This window comes from Hakea prostrata, chromosome 5 (genome assembly GCF_041222555.1).
Source record: "Hakea prostrata isolate BN-2017 chromosome 5, UWA_Hpros_2, whole genome shotgun sequence".
Lineage (NCBI taxonomy): Eukaryota > Viridiplantae > Streptophyta > Magnoliopsida > Proteales > Proteaceae > Hakea > Hakea prostrata.
Window position 1 is genome coordinate 33,815,971 of NC_142604.1, and position 15,230 is coordinate 33,831,200.

Sequence of the window (15,230 nt, forward strand, 5' to 3'; positions counted from 1 at the left end):
TGTTGTTATTTGTTAATGTTATTTGAATGCAACAGTCATCATGTCTGCTGGTGGGAGTCAGAGGGGGAACTGGGTCTTCCCAGGGTGGAAGAGGACAGGGACAGGGACAGGGTCAAGGACAGGGTCAAGGACAGGGTCAGGGACAACCTGAGAGATCAGCAGTAGGAGGGAGGACTGACCCAGCATGGCAATATTGTACGGCTATTGATGGAGACAAAAATAAAACTGAGTGTAATTTTTGTCACAAAAGAATATACTCAGGTGGCATCAGTAGGTTCAAGGGTCACATCACTGGGAGTTCAAAGGATGTGACTAAATGCACAGAGGCCCATCCAGATGTAATCAAGTTACTCAGGGATTTACAAAAACAAAAGGGGAAGAAGAAAGATGATCGGAGGAAAGTCAACAGAGCACTAGATGATGCAGTGCGGGGGCCGTCATCATATGTGGATGATTCAGATGATGATAGGGATGTTGATCCTGTTGATGTGGACAGAGATCTGGAGGAGAGGGATATGCGGCGGGCCATGGCAAAGAGCAGACGATTGCACCATCAGGAGCAGGATATGGCCAGAGCTAGAGCTACAGGAGCTGGTCCATCTAGGCCTACAGGGGCTAGACCTTCTGATTCTGGGGGGAGGGGTGGTGTATTTGGCATGTTTGGCAGATCACAGAGTCAGCAGGCCCCTCATACATCAGGTTCAGACCGTTCAGTGCCACTACCATGGCAACCATTTGATTATCCACGCCGTCCAGACCCGACCATGGAGCAAGATCCTGATACATTCAGGAGAAAAGGGGCCAAGCAGCCCAAGATATCTGGTGCATGGAAAGGTATGGCAAATAAGGTAAAGAAGGCAATGTCAAAGTGGATTTATTACAATCACATCCGAGCAAACACAGCACAGGGTCCATACTATACGAATATGATTGATACTATTGCAGCGGCAAGCCCTGGATATAGTGGTCCCAACCCTACAGAGTTGATGACCACCCTCCTTCAAGAGGAGAAGCAAGAGCTGCAGGAGTATATTGATAGTATGAAACCCTTTTGGGATACTTATGGATGCACCATCATGTCTGATGGATGGACCGGCCCGACGAGAAAGTCCATCATCAACTTCATGGTATACTGTGATTGGAGAACTGTCTTCTTGAAATCAGTGGATGCTACTGGTCATACGAAAGACCACAGATATATCATGGGTCTCCTGCAGGATGTGATCGACCAGGTTGGTAGGAAAAGTGTGGTGCAAATTGTCACTGACAATGGCTCCAACTATAAGAAGGCCGGTGAAGTGTTGATAGCTTCACCTGATTATAACCTTATGTGGACACCTTGTGCTGCACATTCAATTGACCTAATGCTGAAGGACATTGGAAAAATCAGCATTGTCCACAACACCGTTGAGAGTGCAAGACAGGTAACCAACTTCATCTACAATCATAACGTTGCTTTGGCAATGATGCGGAGATCATGTGGAGGTGAGTTGGTGCGACCTGGTCCGACAAGATTTGCGACAAATTTCGTCGCCTTGAGCAGCATGCAAGATAAGAAGTCGGGCCTCAGATCCATGTTTGCATCGTAGGAGTGGTTTGATTGGGCTGGATCCAAGTAAGATAACTATCTACTATTTCATCTTATAAATTATTATATTTATATTATGAGTTTATGATTATCTTGTATGATATTTATTGTCTATTGACTTAATGAGTTTGTGATAATTCAGCACGACCAATGGCCGCGCCGCACAGTACACAATATCATCTGATGATATCTGGAGATGTGTTACTGTAGTGTTGCAGACCATAGATCCTATAGTAAAGGTCTTGCGTATGGTGGACTCTTCCTTGAGGGGACCCACTATGCCCCACTTGTATGCATCCCTTGAGCGTATGAAGGATGCTATAAAGGCAGCAAACCCTAGAGGACATCGGGCTTTCTTAGATATTGTCGATGCACGATGGACAGCTCATCTGATGCATCCTCTTCATAGGGCCGGTAAGTAAATATTCTGGGTTGTTGATTTGTAGTTGTAGACTTGTAGTCTTGTAGACTTGTGGGCTTGTAGCATTGTAGGTATTGGTACTTTGGTAGTTGGTACTAATTTTAAGCTTTTTTAATTATGCAGCATATTTTCTAAACCCTAAGTATCAATATAGTCAACATTTAGGGTTGGACACAAACCTATTGGATGCCCTGATACAGGTGATAACGAAGTTGGAGCCAGATGAGATGGTCCAATCATTTTGCCACAATGAGGTGAGACATTGGGAATTTCAAACGATTAGTGAGTTGTATTAATTGGTTAAATAATTTAGATAACCAATCAATACTAATGATTGTATTATTGCAGATCAAATTGTTTAGAGATGCATTTGGGTCTTTTAGTGGAGCTGGTGCTGTACGGGGCAGAGAAACCATGGATCCAGGTTAGATACTTATATAGTTAGATCCTTAGGGCTTAGATGCATAAATGTTTTGAGTCTTTTGACTTTTGAGTTTCTAACTTAATGTTTTTGTGATAATGCAGCTGAATGGTGGTATCTCTATGGCAATAGTTCATCAAACTTGCGAAGATTGGCAGTCAGGATCCTGTCTCAGACTTGCTCTGCCTCTGGATGTGAGAGGAATTGGAGTACATTCAGCATGATCCACTCCCAGAGGAGGAACCGGTTGGGAAGCCAACGTCTAAATGACCTCGTATTTATTCACTATAATATGAGGTTGAAGTTGCAATATGCTAGGGAGCAGGCTCAGAATGAAAGGCAATACATCAATCTCGATGATATATTTGATGTTGCCGAAGATGACCAAGATCCCCTCACTCAGTGGATGTTAGACAGGGGTGAGCCGGTATTGGACCAACCTGGAGGGAGGCCTGACCCAGAACTAGCTCAAGCTGCAGGGGTTAATGTGGGTGAGTATATGGCCACTAAAGAGGGTCAGGCACATGCAGAGGCAGCTGCCACTGCTGATGAGGATTGGATGATGGCACTAGGCCCGGAGGAGCCGCAGGACAACAATCCCGATGACACACTCTCGCCTAGTCAGACTGGTGGAGATGATGATGGTGGTGGTGGTGGTAGTGGTGGTGGTGGTGGTGGTGGAGGAATTGGAGAGCGTATACATGTTCCACTACCAGAGACACAGGAGCCCCCACCCAGATACACTGGGGAGAGTCATTTTGATCATGCCACTCAGGATTATGATCATGGTGGTGATTATCAGCGTGGTCGTCAATATCCTGATACGAGGCCGAGCCACCATCAAAGGGGAGCTGGCCATGACTATGTTAATCCTTGGGATGCGGCGATTGCGTCAATGGGGTCCATGAGCTTGGATGAGTCTGTAGGCTCCACACCAGGTTATTGGCCTACGGGTAATTATGGTGTCCCTCTCCCTCCTTCAGATGGACAGTATGATATGGGAATTAGTAACCCCTCTAGTTCTTCGTATCATGGGAGCTATGGTGTCCCCTCTAGTTCTTCGTATCATGGGAGCTATGGTGTCCCTCTCCCTCTTTCACAATCAGAGTCATTCGTACCAACAAGGGCATCTGATGGCATGCAGTACGTTCCTTAGCCCTATTCTCACTTTCCTCAAATTGGAGTTCTCACGGCAGATGAAGATGACCGCTATAGAACTGCAGTGAATGATTACTTAGACAATTTTCAATATCGTATGAGATGGGATGAGTATGTGAATTTGTTGGGGGGACATCAATGGAGACAGTTCGAGTCAGAGGAATTCGATCCACCTAGGCACAGTACTTGGTACTGAGACTGAGAGTTTCAGATTTTATATGGTTGGATGACTTTATGTATTACAGTATTTGTACAATGAATTGTAGACTTTATATGATTTGGTTTTATGAGTTTTTAGGTTTTTAGTTTCGGGGCTTTCGTCCGCGTATAGTAGGACATGGGTCGATTAAGAACATTAGTTTAGGTAATGTCTTAGATCAAAATAACACTACCAATGTGTTTATTAGCCTCAAATTAGGCTACACATCAAATTTCAGGTCAAAATGACCAAAAAAACCCATCGAAACAGGGGTTCGATTTTTCATCGAAAAATCGAACCCCTACCACAAGTCACCCGACTTTTGGAGAAATTTCGGCCGTGTCGCCGTGTTGCCAAGGAGCGATACGGCGACACGGTTCGAAATTTCGAACTATGGTCTTCTTGGGTCTCCATGAGGGTTGAAGAGCTCTTAGAATTCTTCTTGTCACATTTTCATTTGCAAAATCCTTGCCAAGACTATGCAACTTGTTAATAATGTTAGTAAATCCAATAAATAGAGAAGTGATATTTTCATCATCCAACATTTTAAAATTTTCATATTGAAGCATATAAACATCCAAATTCATCTTTTTTATTTGGTTGGTCCCTTCATATGTAACAACTAGCTTATTATAGATTTCCTTGGCATTTTTGCAAGTGCCACATCTATTATAGACTTTTTCACTTAAGTATAATGCAAGAATATTTTGGCCTTGTGGTTTGCTTGGGCTTTGGCCTTATTGGTTGCATCCCATTCGATTTTGGGTTTGGACATTTTATTTCCATCTTTATCAAGTTTGATAATTTCATTTGGTCCACAAGTAATTATATCCCAAACATCAATGTCAAAGGAACATATAAAGTCTTCAAACCTTGTTTTCCAATATGCAAATCCTTCTCCATCAAAGTATGGAGGTCTAGAGGTGTTAGATCCTTCGGGCCTTGAGGAGAATTGGTTGGATGATGATACCATGATCTTTTACTCTTTTAGAGATTGATTTTAGTCTCAATTTGAGGGGGTGAATAGGTTGCAACTAGTGGTTTTGCCTAATTTTTTGTTTTAATTGAAAATATTAAATATTGTGTAGCTTTAAGTGAGATATGATATTGCAATTAATCACAAGACAAAGGATTTTATAGTGCTTTGACTTTACAAGTCTACGTCCACCCCTCTCTTGTTCCTAAGAGAATATTCCACTAGTGATTCTCTTTCATTACAATCTATGCGCTATAGGGCGAGAGCACCCTTTATAATTTTTGTTTTATGTAGTGCAAAAGTATCCTTTACAATATTTGTTATATGCTAGGGCAAGAGCATCCTTTAAACAATTCTAATCAACCTAGACTAGAATTGAACAAACACAATACAAAAAATGAAAGATATTACCTAACAAGGAGTATGACACTTTACCCCTTGTGTGAGTGTGATGCAATGAGAATGATTGTTTGGATGAGAATGGATGTACCACTACTTAGACACCAATAGCCTTCAATCACTTCAAGCTTGGCTTCAATGAGCTTGTTTAAACACCTTGGTATGGTTTTCAAGGTTGAGTGAGGTTGGAAAGCAAGTAATGAATGATTCTTTACAATTTGAGAGCTTGAGAGTTGTAGGGAGTTATTGCTCAATGGACAAGGTAGAAGCTCTCAAATGGGTTTGGTTGGGTTTATAAAAATGGCATTCAATTGCTTGGCCCAACCTCCCAATGGATAGACCTTTTCACCTAGTCTTCAGTCTAGATGGACGTCCATCTGAATTAGATGGAGCTCCATTTGTGAAGTAGTAGTTAAAAAATAGCCGTTAAGGAATTTTTAAAACCAAATGGAAATTCCGTCTAGGCTACTAAGACCAGACATAATTTCATCTGGCCAAACGAAAATTTAGTTTGGCACTCTATGACTAGACGGACGATTGTCTGGCCCAGATGGACATCTGTCTACAGCACATAGTGCACAGTAAGTCCCATCTAGGGACATGGGGGGTTTTAGGTACTTCTAGCCAATTTCTAAGCCTCAACACTCTTCTAAGATGTCCTAGGTTTGTCTAATGATATGATACATGTGTAGTTGAGTGTGATTACATGTGGGTGTGTATGAGAGTGTCCTAAGTCTTGAATTTTCTAAGTCTTCTTGCTTGAGCTTGACTTGATATTCTTGAGTCTTCTTGTGCTTCTATCTTCTTGCTCATTTTGACTTAGACTTCTTGTTCAACCTTGGCATGTCTTGACTTGGCTTCGAACATCTGGTGAGTTGGATTAGGTCCACTTGCTTTTGTATTGAGCTGAACAATCATAACTAAGTTGGACATTTGTACTTCATATTTGTTACCGTTAAAACTAATGGAGGTTGATGTGGCAATGCTGACATGGCATTTTCCAACCGCAAACTATTCCAATTAAGCTCCCTTAAAGGTCCCAAACTTCTATTAACAGGTGTCGGTTGTCCACCGTTTTGATGGTGATGAGAAGAGCTAATTTGAAGTGTTGTACCAAACTTTTTCCAAATTGTTCACCAAAAGTGAATGACAAACTTGGGAATCACGATAAAAATTGGTATTCTTTGGAACACTATGAAGGGGATTTTTTTTGTCCTTTTTTATTATTAATATTATTATTATTTTTTAATGAAAGGATTGGACCTTTATTAGGAATTAACTTAAATACACACTTTGAGGAATCACAGTGACAGTTACCCCACATACACCCAAACTCACTTGTTCCAATATCAAATGCTGGGCAAAAGAAAAACACAAGCCAAAAACATCCCTTGACACCAAAGGCCAAAGCATCCATGAAGTTTAGCATTCTCTTCGAAGTAAAGATTTGCCATGTGAATAGCATCCATGATCTTGTTGCATGGTATAAAGTGTATCATTTTAGAGAATCATTCAATGACCACCATGATATTATCTTTACTTCATTGTGTCTTTGGTAAGTCAAGAACAAAGTCCAAGCTCACATCTTCCCAAGGGAATGTTGCTACTAGCAATGAAGTGTACAATCCAGTATTTTGAGCATGACTTTAGTAGTCTGACAAGTCCTACACTGTTGCACATGCTTCACCATATCATGTTCCATACGAGATCAATGGAAATTTTCTTTCACAAGTAAGAGTGTCTTGTTTCTTTTGAAATGTCTTGGTAGTCCTCCTCCATGAACATCTTTTATGATGGCTTTACTTAGAGAATTTTGATAAGTTGATTTCATACATATTATTTTAAATGATTAATTAACTATATTTCCATGTATTTACAATTGTTTTATATCAATTTACCCTAATATGATATGAAATGAATATGTTGCACCCTTTCCTTTAATTTCTATAATTTTAGTGATTTTATATATTTCCTAACAAATTCTAATAAATATTTATTACTTTTACTGTGGAATTATCAATCAATCGGGTTTATTGCGGTCCTACCTCAAGTCAAAACTAAGGATGAGTCCTTGCTGCTTCTCGTTTTTTCCTATTTGGATTTGATCAGAGGGAAAGAGGAGAGATCCATTCAATAAGAAGGATAGGAATCCCGTTTTGGTGTCTCTGTCCAGTTTTGATCAAGATCTTCATCGGTGGTCATTGGTGTCCGTCGGCTGTTTTTGGGGGGCCTCCGCGTCTTGGTCTTCATCCAACGGTGGGTTTGCATTGGAGATCTCTGTTAGTCCGTTTTACATCAAACACTCCTTGGTTGTCGGGCTCGTTTGTTCAAACTCGGTTTATTAATCTATTGGATAGCGCCGGGAGGAGGGCGTTTTTGGGAGCTTTGGGCGTGGAGGTTGCCGGCGTTGGTGGCTTTGGAGTCTGGCTTGGGTAGTTCTTCTTCATCTTCTTTCATGTTCTTGACTCTTCCGTTGTTTTTAGTTTCTAGTATGACTAATTTAGTTTTTCTAGGGATCAGTTGCCTATCTTTGAATTCTCACTCTTGACTTCATCAATATAATTTTGAATATTGTTTCCTTTGATTGAGTTTTTCTTCTATTCTTCATGCTTTTGATTAATTGGCCACTAATCACCGTTTGTTAATCATATGCGGGGGGTTTTGTGTTTAGTTCATTGGAGTAGCCATGATTACATGTAGGATGAGATATCTTACATGGTTTGTGTAGTTGTTACATGGGATCCCGATTTATGATTTCTCGCTTGTTGTAATCCACATAGAAATATAGTGGGTTGCAATTGAGGAATTTCTATTAGTACTCGAGAGAGACTAATAGATAGGAAGGGAATCTCGACTATCAATCGGAAAATATTTCTCAAATTATAAGAGGGAGAAGGGTGGGATGCTTAGTTATGGTGATCGACCCCTAGGTCTTTAGCAATTAATAATCTCAATTTAACTTTCAATTTGCAATATAGTCTAGATATTATCTTTCTTATTATTTGTTCAATAATTGGTATAATTAATTTGGTACTTATCTATGTCTTCGAGGGATCGTCTTTTATCATTATTTACTTGTTACGCGGTCCTTGCGTTGTACTTTTTCACAACAAATTTCTAGGAATCCATAGCAAATATTATTGAAACGAAACCCATCTTGCAACAAGAATTGTTGAAATGGACCTTTAGAACAGTCTTTCCAAATTTCTCCAAAACCAGAATTATCTTTATAAAGATCTTTAATCATATCAAATTCTAAGGTGTTCAGTTGCGATGTAAGAGGATTACCTACAACTTATTGCATTTGGTACTCAATTAAGAGCTCCAGCTTTATGCTTGATAGAAAATGTGAATGATGAAACTCTACCCACCTGGCATGTCTACTATTGAGCTTATGTTGAGTATTTATGTACTTTAGTGCTTCATTATCCAAAAAGAGATTGAATTGCTTGAACAAGAGATAATGTTGCATATGATCTAATGCTCTCACAATAGCATAAAACTCCTTGTCATAAATAGAGTAATTCATACAGAACTCAGATTTTCACTAAAGAATGCAATAGGCTTTCCTTCTTGACTAAGAACTGCACCAATTCCCACATTAAAAGCATCACATTCAACTTCAAGATTTTTGTTGAAATCAATGAGTACAAGAATAGGAGCTTTTGTTACCTTCTTCTTAAGAAGTTTAGAGCTTCATTGTGCTTCCTTTGTCCACTTGTGTAATGCCCCAATCTCCATGTTATGGAGAAAGCCATCACTTGTCAAGGATCAACAATACTTAGTGAATAAAAACACATCAAAAGTTCTTTTGCTTGGCCATAAAAATATATAAAATCCACCAAAAACACAATACGTCATATTAGAAACTAATGAAACTTAAATTAATAGCATTGCCATAAATGGTCTCAAAGTTCTCATAAAATCGAAGATAAATTTAATCTTCAAATATTACAATCAAAAGAAGTTTCCAAAATTTTTTTTTTGGGTAGAAAGATTAGACTTTATTGAAAAATAAATTAAGGAAGTACACTGTAAGGAACCAAACACTCAACCCGCGCAACAATAGTTTCCACAATACACCCTAATTCACAAGTTCCATTATCGATTGATAAAGCAACAAGCACAAGCAGAACATCATTACTTAACTAAACCTAAACCCAGGGAACTGTAGGGCATCCCATTGCAACTTCTTATGAACATAGTATGGCCATGTCCCTAAAGGAACCGAAGTCAGATCTTTCACTGCCGATTTTGCAAGAAAGTTGCCGATTTGATTGGCTTCTAGAAAACAATGCGAAATCCTCCAATCTATGTTGTCTAAGAAAAGTTTTAACCCTTCCACTGCTGCAAAACAAACTAAGGGATATGCAGCTCCTTCACAGCTAGCACTATTGACAAAGCGTTCATCTCTATCCATAATTTCTCCACACCCAAATCACGAGCTACTACCGACCCTTTCATGAATCCCAAAAGCTTTGCTACAATACTAGATTTGACTCCCAAATACCAGTGGAAAAAAGATAACACCCTGACATCCGAGTTACAAACCAAATCTCCCACATGTACATATCCTAGGTTTCCAAGAGTTGAACCATCAACATTGAGCTTACACTAACTTGCTATAGTTCGCTGCCAAACCACCTCTTTAGGGCAATGCAAGGCTTCAACTTGATGCAAAAACCAACTCTTTCCACCACTTGAGAATCCGCCCTACTCAGAGTCCCTTAGGTAGTACATGTGCATCTGCAAGTCCTTAAGAACAACCTTAAAAACCCACTCAACTCTTTGGCTAGCATTGTCATGTAATCCCCAACTCATAGTCACAACATCAACCACATCATACCATGAAAGATGTAAAAGTGCAATGCACATCATCTACAATTCATTATTAATAAGTAAACACACATGACAAAAATTATAGTGGGTATAAGAATCGTTAGTGTTGATTGGTTTGGTTTATTTGTGGGTTGGTTTAATTATAAGTTGTGGTTCAAGTTATTATTATTCAATTAGTTAGTGAGGATAATTATGTAACTTTGTATATTTCACTATAAATAAGAAACTTAGGTGTCATATTGATTACCTAAGGATTCAATTATTTCCGCATGGTATCAGAGCCAAGTTAAATTATAATTGGAAAACCAAGGTATTTTTTTCTTTTTCCTTCTCTTTCTTTCTTCTGCCTATTTCTTCCTCGATTTTTTTTCTCTTCTTTCTTCCACCTCGGCTTTCTCTTCTCTCTGTTTCCGCCATAGCCAGCATCTTCTCCTTTTCTTCTCCTTTGTTTCTTTTTCCTTTGGTATCTAAAACACCAAGAAAAACTCTATTATTTTTTCCTGCTTCTCTCTTTTTTCTTTTTTTCTTCTGCCTATCTCTTTCTTGACCCTTTTATTTCTTTTTTTTTCTTCCCGCTGCTCTCTTCTTTCTAGCTATGTTTATGCCATTGAAAACTTCTTCCTCTTCTCTTTTTTCCTTCGTTTCTTCTATTCTCTTCCCTAGTATAATGAAGATTTTTATTATTATAATTATTTTTTATTTTTTTAAAGTTTTACACCTCCTGTGATATTTCGGATCCTTCTAAGACATTTTGAAGACTGAAGAACAACAGATTTTACGTAGTATTGATCAGAAAATTACTGCAACATTGAATCAGAAAATTACAACTGCTTAGAGAAATATTTGCTGACCTCTTACATCCTCCTGGGATATTTTAGATTCTTCTAAACGAGTTTGAAGCCTGCAAAACAACAAGTTTTATTATTTTTTTTTTTTTCTAGTAGATTTGATCAGAATTTTTCAGCAAGTTTGATCATAATTTTTCAAAAGGTTTGATCAAAATTGTTTTTGGTGGTATTATTGGTGAGTGGACTGAAGAGATGACTACATCGGATGTTTCTATAGTTCTGAAAAGTCATGAAAATTATCCTAACCTTCCATCACTTTTTGTTAAGTTCGATGGAACTAATTACTTGATTTGGTCTTGTTCTACCTATTTGACAATTATTGGAAGAGGTCTAGTCGATCATATTATGGGCACTACAACCAAACCTTTGACTGTTGGCATTTTTAGGATAAGTGGATTTCACATGACTCTCTTAACATGTCATTTCTCTTGAATTCCATGCATCCAAATCTAGTCAGAGGATATTTATTGTTGGATACAACAACCCATATTTGGAAGGCTACTAAAGAGACTTATGGACAACCGGGGAATGATGCACATATCTATAAGCTACAAAAGAAAGTTCATGAGATCACATAGAATGAGTTGACAGTTGCCCAGTACTATGTTGAATTATGCTCTCTCTAGCAAGAGTTAGACCATTATCGTAACTACCAATCGACTAATCCTAATGATGTGGTTGCCTATAGGAAATATGTTGATAAAATTTGGGTGTATGATTATTTGGTTGGCTTAAATGTGGAGTATGATTAGATTCGAGTACAGGTTTTGAGTCGCTCTCCCTTTTCTACACTGGAACAATCCTATGCACTTGTTCAATGTGAGGAGAGTTGTCATCTAGCTAAGCTATATAATCTGATAGTGGAAAAATCTACTTTTCAGAGTGTGAGTATGGAGTCTCGAACAGAATCAGTCAAAGATATGGTTAAGTGTGAGCATTGCCACAAGCCCTATCATACCAAAGCCACATGTTGGAAATTACATGGGAAGCCTGCTAATTTTGAACAAAAAAGGGCTCAAAAGAAGGGTAAACCCAAGGCTCATTATTCATAAACTATTTCTATCACACCTACTCCAGACATCGATTTTTCCCAGGAAGAGTTGCTTTCTCTGAGGTGCATTCTACAATCGTCAGCTGCTGCCACTGCCTCTTCCAAGGCCTCGTCAGCTGCACATTTGAATTGCTACCTTGCTACTTTAGGTACCATATTTAATGGCTTCCATACTTCTTCAGTTTCTGCTCCATGGATTATTGATACTGGAGCAACAGACCATATGATAGGATCTGCTTCTCTTGTCTTGAATTATTTACCTACCTCAAGGAAAGATAAAGTCTGTATAGCTGATGGCTCTTACTCTTCCATTGTTGGAAAGAGAACCATATAGGATTCACCATCCATTTCTTTGTCCTAAGTTTTACATGTTCCATATTTTTCTACTAACATTCTTTCCATTAGTAGTCTTACCAATGACTTGAATTGTAAGGTAACATTTTTTCCCACCTACTGTGTCTTTCAGGATCTAGTAACGAGGAAGGAGATTGGATGTCGTAAACTAGACAACGAACTCTACTTGTTGGAATCGAATAGAGCTTCTTCTTCTGCTATGCTTGCTACTCCTCATCAAGTCAATTTATCAGCTCTACACTAGTGGCATTGTAGGCTAGGCCATCCCCCTATAGGAACTCTAAGAAAACTTTTCCCTGATTTAGTCTCATCTTGTCATAGGAATTTTTTTGTGAAGCTTGCGTTTTTTGCTAAATAGATTCATTCAAGTTATTTGCCTTCTAATAATAATATAAGTTCTCTTCATTTTATGTTCATTCATAGTGATGTGTGGGGGCCTTGTCGCTATATATCTATTATTTGGCCATCATTTTTTGTTACTTTTATTGATTGTCATTCTTGCTCCACATGGATTTATCATTATTAAAAAAAAAAAAAAAAAAAAAAAAAAAAAGAGGTTTTCCAATGTTTTCAAGATTTTCATAATATGGTTAAAGCTCAATTCAATGTCATTGTGTCCTTCATAGTGACAATGGAACCAAGTATAGTGAAAAAGAATTTCAAAGATACCTCTCTGATTCTGGTATAATATATCAGAGTAGTTGTGTTGATACTACGGCAAATGGAGTGGCCGAACGGAAGAACATGCATATTTTAGAGATTGCTCGTTATCTTCTAATTGCCATGAATGTCCCTGACCAATATTGGAGTGACGCAGTTCTCACTGCTTCATACCTCATAAATAGGATGCCTAGTAGAATACTTGACTTCAAATGCCCTAGTTAGGTTCTTCAAGGGACATCTTCCTTTATAGTTCCTCCAAGGATATTTGGTTGTGTGTGTTATGCCAGAACTTTGACCCACAAGAGTTAATTGGAACCTCGTGGTCTCTACTGCATTTTTATGGGTATTCTGCTACTCAAAAGGGTTACAAATGTTACCATCCTCCTTCGAGGAAGACAATAGTGTCCATGGATGTCATCTTTAATGAGTTTACTCCTTATTATACACTTCTCCAGGGGGAGACTCCAAGAGCATAGGTGTTTTTTTCCCACTTTGGATGTTCCTATCACATATAGAGACATACCAACCCTAATTCAGCCCCAGTTAGAGGTTCAGGAAGAGATTCTTGAATAGGGGGAGCATTCGGCCAGCAGACATGTAGACACTCAGTCTTCCCTTTCCCCATCTGAACCTTGTGAGGATCCTATCTAGGGGGAGACCACTCCTGTAAGGCACACTATTGAGGTCTTTCAAATAAAAATTGACCAAAGCAAGGATGTGCAAACCTATCATAGGAAGAAAACCAGTCGGCAACAGTAAGTAGAGAAGGTTGACATGTTACCACTCCAATCTCCTAATCCAGATTCAGGTCCTGTGAGTATCCCTGAGGTATCTTCTTCTAACCTCCCTATTGTTGTTAGAAAACGAATCAGATCATGTACTCAACATCCTATAGCTAAATACATTTCCTCGGATTCTTTGTTTGATTCTACCAAGCTTTCATATCTTCTTTATCTACTGCATCTGTTCTAAAGACTTGGCAAGAAGCCTATGCTAATAAATATTGGAAGGTAGCAATGGTAGAGGAAATGCAGGTTATGAAGAGGAATGGTACTTGGGAGTTGGTTATTCTTCCTCTAGGGAAACAACCGGTAGGTTGTAACTGGGTGTTCGTGGCAAAACAAAACATGGATGGTTCAGTCAACCGATTGAAGGCTAGATTGGTTGTAAAAGGGTTCAATTAGACTTATGGAATTGATTATCAAGATTGCGATTTACATCAATTAGATGTAAAGAATGCATTTTTGCACGGAGAATTGAAAGAAGAGGTCTACATGGAAATCCCACATGGATTATTTGACAGTAAAACAAAAGGGGAGGTTTGTTGGTTGAAGCGGTATATTTATGGGTTGAAGCAATCTCCCCGGTGTTGGTTTGGACACCTCCAAAAAGCCGTGACATCGATAGGTTACAAACGAAGTAATGCTGATCATACTCTCTTTGTGTCACATCCTCCCAGCCGGTACCCTAACTGGCATACCCGAGAGTGTGATCCATAGCCCGAAGATCAGGTATCGAGTAATCAACCTCCCACATAAACAATAACATAATCATGAACAATAATAATCGATGTGCGAAAGATAAACCATAGATCCAAATAAGGAAAGAATGAATCATATATAAATCAGAGTACTAAATATAATCAGAGTGTCTAAATCGGATAAGTAAAGTGAGGCGAAATCCCACTCTACAACCAGCGGAAAAGTAGTTCTAAAAGAGAAGAAACAGGATAGAATCTAATCCCAATAGCAGGTACAATAGGTAACTAAATTGTTCTCAATCTTATAGACAATATCCCTATAAGTATAAATCTCATAAATGGCACAAGGGCGCTTCCACTCTATGGTCGGACTAAGCATCGTACGGAGCATAACCACTCGCGGGATCTTCAGTGTAATTGTCGTAACCGCAATCACTTTCCTGGAGATATGCCTCTTCTCCTTGCGCTTCTTCATACGAGCAGTCATGATACTCAGAACCTGTAGAGTAGTCTAACAAACATTGTACAAAAAGGAATGAGTCTCAAAGAAACTCAGTAAGGCAGTTAAATCCATAATAACATAAATGGCAGGATTACAAAACAAACATAAATGCAATATGGTATGAGACAAACAATGAATGTATGAATCTAACTCTATGTATGCTGGTCTCTATTGGCAGACATGCTTTAAGTCATAGCACCGTACTTCTTTAGGAAATTCTCATTCACTCATCATCAGTTGGTAATGGGTCCGGCATCCCTCGGGACATTCCATGGCTGGGGGTATAGGTCACCACTCTCTCACATCACCATTGGTCTAAGTACCGGCGCAT

General features: G+C 38.9%; 1 protein-coding gene across 1 annotated transcript; it reads left to right on the forward strand.

Annotated features, from left to right (window-relative positions):
- Window positions 1-1,784: 1,784 nt before the first annotated feature.
- Window positions 1,785-2,856, forward strand: LOC149015850 (uncharacterized). The gene is made up of 3 exons (XM_089156416.1): window positions 1,785-2,002; window positions 2,133-2,263; window positions 2,358-2,856. The coding sequence occupies exons 1-3, from the start codon at window positions 1,837-1,839 to the stop codon at window positions 2,436-2,438; spliced, it is 378 nt and encodes a 125-aa protein (XP_089012542.1). The 5' UTR covers window positions 1,785-1,836; the 3' UTR covers window positions 2,439-2,856.
- The last annotated feature ends 12,374 nt before the right edge of the window (window positions 2,857-15,230 follow it).